Source organism: Urocitellus parryii, chromosome 5 (genome assembly GCF_045843805.1).
Source record: "Urocitellus parryii isolate mUroPar1 chromosome 5, mUroPar1.hap1, whole genome shotgun sequence".
Lineage (NCBI taxonomy): Eukaryota > Metazoa > Chordata > Mammalia > Rodentia > Sciuridae > Urocitellus > Urocitellus parryii.
Genome location: NC_135535.1, coordinates 69,520,645 through 69,526,492, shown reverse-complemented (window position 1 = coordinate 69,526,492; position 5,848 = coordinate 69,520,645). Strand labels below are relative to the sequence as shown.

General features: G+C 41.5%; 1 protein-coding gene across 1 annotated transcript; it reads right to left on the bottom strand.

The window, feature by feature from the left end:
* Positions 1–2,388: 2,388 nt before the first annotated feature.
* LOC144255008 (uncharacterized protein C12orf71 homolog) lies at positions 2,389–4,868 on the bottom strand. The gene is made up of 3 exons (XM_077799066.1): positions 4,212–4,868; positions 3,555–3,754; positions 2,389–2,566 (listed from the first exon to the last, which is right to left on the bottom strand). The coding sequence occupies exons 1-3, from the start codon at positions 4,866–4,868 to the stop codon at positions 2,389–2,391; spliced, it is 1,035 nt and encodes a 344-aa protein (XP_077655192.1).
* Positions 4,869–5,848: the final 980 nt, after the last annotated feature.

The following is a 5,848-nucleotide window of genomic DNA, read 5'->3' as shown; positions in this document are numbered from 1 at the left end:
TCTGGAGGCTAGGAAGTCCAAGATCAAGGTGTTACGAAGTTTAATGTTTGGTAAGGTTCACTTGCTCTGCTTTCAATACGACGCCTTTCTGTATCCTCCAGAGTGAAGGAACACTGTGTCCTTATATAACACAAGATGGAGGGACAAAAATGGATGTACTGCCTTTATCAAATCCTTCTATGACAGCATTACTCCATTCATGAAGAGTAATGAACATGTCCCCAAAGGCCCCACCTCCCAGAAGTGTTACACTGGAGATTAAGTTTCAGTCCATGAACTATGAGGGACATATTCAGACTATAGTAAGTAGTATTTCATTGTCTTTGTATTTTCTTTGTGACAAATGATGTTGCGATTCTTTTGTGTATATTTACCATTTGTATATCTTCTTTGGTGAGGTATCAAGGCATTTTGGTCCATTTTTTAATCAAGTTGCTTGTTTCCTTATTGCTGAGTTTGAAGAGTTCTTTGCACACTTTTGGCATACTTTGGATAATAGTCTTTAATCCATTATATATTTTTCAAATATTTTCTCCAAAAAAAAGGCTATTTTTAATTGTCTTTCCTTTCTCTCTCTCTCCCACCTCGCCACCTCTTTCTTTTTTTTAGTTAATTAATTAATTAAATTTTTTTTGTAGATGGACACAACACAATGCCTTTATTTATTTATTTTTTTATGTGGTGCTGAGGACCGAACGGAGTCCCACCCATGCTAGGCGAGTGCTCTAGCACTGAGCCACAATCCCAGCCTCCCCCCCACACCTCTTTCTTTTGTCTCTCTGTCTTCCAGTCCTCCTCTCTTTCTCTACTACTAGGGTTTGAACCCAGAGGCCCTCTAATACTGAGTTATATCCCCATACCTTTTTATTTTTTGTCTAGAGATACTGTCTCACTAAGTTGCCCAGGTTGTTCAGAAATGTGTGATTCTCTTGCTTCAGACTCCTGACTAGCTGGGATTATAGGCATGTACCACCTCATCTGGCCTTTTTATTGTCTTGACAAAGCAGAAATTTTAAATTATTCCAGCTTATCAGTTCTTTCTTTCATGTATTCTGTCTTTCATGGTATATCTAAAAAGTCATCACCAAATCCTTGTTTTCTAGATTTTCTCCTACAATGATAATTTTACATTATATACTATAATTTTACATTATTTTGAGAGTTTTTTAGTTGTATGTTTTACATTTTGAGGTAATTTTGTGAAGATGTAAGGTCTTTGGATTTTTTTTTTTAATGAAGATATTCAGTATCATTTGTTGTTTCAGTATCATTTGTTGAAAAGACTACCATTTCTCCATTGCATTGTCTTGTTCCTTTGTCAAAGATTAGTTGACTATATCTTTGTGGGTCAATTCCTGGACTGTTTACTCTGTTTCATTGATCTGTTTGTTCTTTCACCAATGTTACTGTCTTGGTTACTATAACTTTATAGTATGTCTTGAAGTTGGGTGAGGTTGATCCCCCAGATATTTTCCTTAAAAGTTATGTTGGTTATTCTGGATCTTTTGCATCACCATATAAACTTTAGAACTGGTTTCTCAAAAATGGAGTCACATCAGTTTCTCAGTTTTTCTCTTAGTTAATGGTATTTCACCACAGTTAATATCCCAATCTGCTCATTGTGCCAGTTATGAAAGATGTCAACATTGGAGCAGTGGACTGCAGGATATGGATACCCATCCAGTACACTTGCAATTTTTCTGGAAGTGTAAACTGATGTTGAGATAAAAAAGTAAAAGAAGAATACATTAAAATATGGAAAAATTATATAAGAAACACTCATATATTACAACTCAGTTTGTAAGACCTTAACATTTTGTCATATTTGATTATTTTTTAATAAAAGTATATGGTTGATAAAACTTAGGCCCATGTTTTCCCTCTTTGCTGTTCCCTTTGTGTCCCACATCCCTCTCAATCATTATTCTCAACTTGATGTTTATGTTGTGCATGCTTTATTGCTCTTTCATATTAATATATTGCTTTAAAACATACAGAGGTAGGAACATACTCAATATATCTGAATTGTACACATAAAAATTGTGTAACAATCAAAAATGCAGGAAAAAAGACCATTGTAACTGGACTTTGTGATACTTTAGATGAACACTTTCAAAATCATCCCTCCCATGCTAAATTATTCTTTCTTTACTGCCTCTTTCCATATACCTGCTACAGACTACTCTCAGCCACAACCAATTATGGTCATGTTTACATGGCTTGAACTCTTGAATAGGAGCCCTTTGAGCTTAGAGATCTAGACTTTTTTGTGGGGGGGGGGCGCATATTTTCAGTTAGTGAAGTTTCTATGTGCTCATTGTCTGTGGAAAAGAGGAAGGAGTTAAGGAGAGTGAAATTGAGGAAAGGAAGGCCTTTTACACTAAATACTCAGAGGTTTTTCACAATATGAACACCAAAGGTCACTGTGGGTACAAGCCTGAGAAGAAAGACCTTTACAGGAACCTGTGGATGAGTGAGGAAGATGATGGTGGCCATGGGAGGTGAACTGGCAACACAGGAAGAGTCAGCAAGAAGGATGTGTCCAGGCTTCCTCAAAGAAGTTGATCTGTAGAGACAATTTTAATGACACAAAGGAATTTCAGAGGACACAGTGCAGTAGATTGAGAGAGGATTCGGGTCAATCAAGATCTGCTGAAAGTTTTGGTCAGATGGCTTAAGTGCAGGAAATAACTCAATGAGAGTTGACTCCAAATCTCTCTCTTGGATACAGCTTGAATCAAGTCTTCCTGGGAGATTCTCAGGGACATGACCACCACCAGCATCAGTCACAGTATTTACTGAGTACTTGCTTTATCACATTCATTCTCCTCCAAACCCTCTGAGGTCTGTGGTATAATTCACTATATCTCATGAATGAAGAAAGACAGGCGTAGGGAGGTTCAGCAGCATCCCCAGCCCTTAGCATCTTCCTCCATGGGCCTCTTATGCCAGCCAACTTGCTAGAGCCCATCAACATGTCAGAACATTTTAGAATAACAGGCCAGAACCAGTCTGATTCCCCAGGGTCATCAGAACTGCTTTCTGAGAGTCTGAACACTACTGACTGAAGTGAACTTCCCAGTGGCTCACTGCGCACTGCCACTTGCTCAAGACCAGAAGTTCCACCAGTACCATCCTGCCATGTGGGGGTCCCAGGTGTCTTGCTGCCTCTGACAGTGCAGGTATGAGTTAATGATAAAAATCATAGATCAAGTGAGAGGAAAAAGAGTAGAAGGGGTACAGGGAGAGAGAAAAAACCATGCTTTGTATTTAGGAAGCATAATACTATCTAAAATGTCCTGAGAATGAATTTCAGTCTTCCAGACAACATATGTACTTTCAACCTGGGCCCAGATGTTATGATGGAAGAAGAGAAAGACATGGATGGATAACAAGAACATTTGTTGTGTTTATTGGGAAACATAAAACCATGGTAACTGTACAGAAGGAGCTATGAAAATGATTAGAATTCTGGGTAGACAGGGGGTCCTAACTAGAGGGATTCTTGAGGATGGACTTTATTGCCTCCAAATAAATGTCTTCTCTTTATTGACAGCAGAATGGAGCTGTTGTTGGCCCTCCGAGGGCGATTTCTCCCTGTTAGGGCAGAGCCCACTCGCTCCCTGAGCCACTTGAAGCCTAAGCTCAAGTTCAGACAGCACGTGTTCTCTTCTTCTGAAGGCTCGTCCTCCTCCTTGGGCGGCTCTGAGGAGACTGAGGAGGTCTCTGCAGGGCAGATCTCCTGGCTTTCCATCTGCCAAGACAGAGAGGGTGAGGGATGGACAAGCCACGCCAGGAGCAGTGGAGTCAATATTTACTCCTTTATGGATACTGATTTATTGTTTTAACAGAAATAGCCAAGTGTAAACGCAAAGTTTCTGTACACATAAATCATTAAGCACACACACATACACACGCATACACACACACACACGCACACACACACACACAAGCGCGCGCACACACACGTTTGTATTATCTTTAGTCCTTCTCTTTGTTCCTCCCCTCTCTTTCTCTCCGTGCTCCTTGGCACTTTCCCTACACCTCTTCCCTGGCTCCTTTCCTTGCTCTTCTCCTTCCCCCATTGCTCATCTGCTGAGAGACTCGGGTCTACCTGCTTCACAGCAGGTAGAATGACCCTGAGCTGTCCCACCTGGCATCCCCCTCCCTGACCCACCCCTTGCTCTGCATTGAGGCTGCTCGGTGCTCACCTCAACAATTTCGTCGTCCTCAAGCTCAGGAGGCATTTCTGGGAACTGGTCCATGTCTCTGTTTTCTGGTGGGTCACACTTGGGCAAGTCCTCACAAGCTTCAGATTCTTGGTCACTGACCTGATCCATATCGGGAGAGGCACTGGTGCAGGGCTGGAGATCCTCCTCCGGAGGAGAATCGGACAGCTCAGAGTCATGGTCTTGGTCAACCTTCTGATTCTCCATAAATGCCTCCAGATCGTTCATGAGCTCATCCAGGTCCCAGAGGGGCTGGTTTATGCTCTCCTGTGGGCTCTCGTCCATCCTCTGGGAGTCTTCCTTGGGAGTCCCATTAGCTCCTGAGTCTTCCTGGTGCGAGTCCAGATAGGCGTCCATGACCCCAAGGATGGCTTCTTCGCCAGGCTTCTCTGGGTTCTCCTGAATGGGATTTTGTCTCTCCACAGGTTTATTTACACTTTCGGTTCCCCATGCCCCTTGGACAGGAGGCAGCACGTGGCAGGAGGGACCCTCAGAAGTCAGCTCTTCACTGGGTATGATGTCCTCACAGTCAATGCTGTCCTCATGGGGGAAAGAGCCCACAGAGAGGCTCTGGTTGGGTGAGGATTCCAAAACACACTGCTCCACGTCAGGGCTGCTGCCCAACGATGAGTCTCCCATGGAGTCCAAGGGCTCAGACGCCCAGTTTCCCTCAGCACTGGAAACTTCAAAAGAAAAGCATTAACAGGTGAAGGTGAGAAGAGGGTCCTGTAGTTCAGCAGATAAATCTAATCCGTTTCCCATTCAGAACTATCCCACTCAGGCAGAAGAGCATCCTATGCTTGCACTCTCCAGTCAAGAGCAGAAGAGGCAGTTCTTTCTCTTTAAAAACTTTTTCTATTGTATAAAAACCCTCTGCACTGAGCACCTCCACTTGATACCTCTCCTGCTTTGTCCTCTTTCTGCAGTTGGAAGAAGTGCCAATCATAAAAGATAGTTGTATAAAATTTGAAAAATACAGGAAAGTAGGAAGATGAAAGTAAATACCCCATCCCACCATCTGGGATGATAACAGCAGGAAAAGAGTTTTGTGGATTTCTTTAGAATCTTCTCCTTCTTTACATATACATACCTATATGTACATTTGAACTTGTATGCACTCATCCATATATATGTGCATGTCACTCAAAGAATGTGAAATTACTCAATTTTATGGCACAGCCTGCAGGAGACACATATATGGCTCTCTGTAATTCTTTTTTTGTTTGTTTATTTTTATGTGGTGCTGAGGATTGAATCCAGTGCCTCACATATGCGAGGCAAGCACTCAACCACTGAGCCACAACCCCAGCCCTCTTCTGTAATTCTTAACCACTTTCTCATGAACCCTTTTTGGAGATCACCTATTAATGATCACTAATTTAGGTAATCAATGACCCTTAGATTATTAAGACCATTAACAATGGTCTTATTAATGATAGTAAATCCCCTTTATCCACAAATTTCTGCCTGTATTTTCATAGTCCAATAGGTTGAATTATTGGATTAAAGATTACAAATATATTAAAATGATGATAATTGATACTAAATTACTTTCTAGAAAGAATACAACTATTTAATTGACCATCATCCCCTCATCTGATGGCATCTTTAGTCCAACA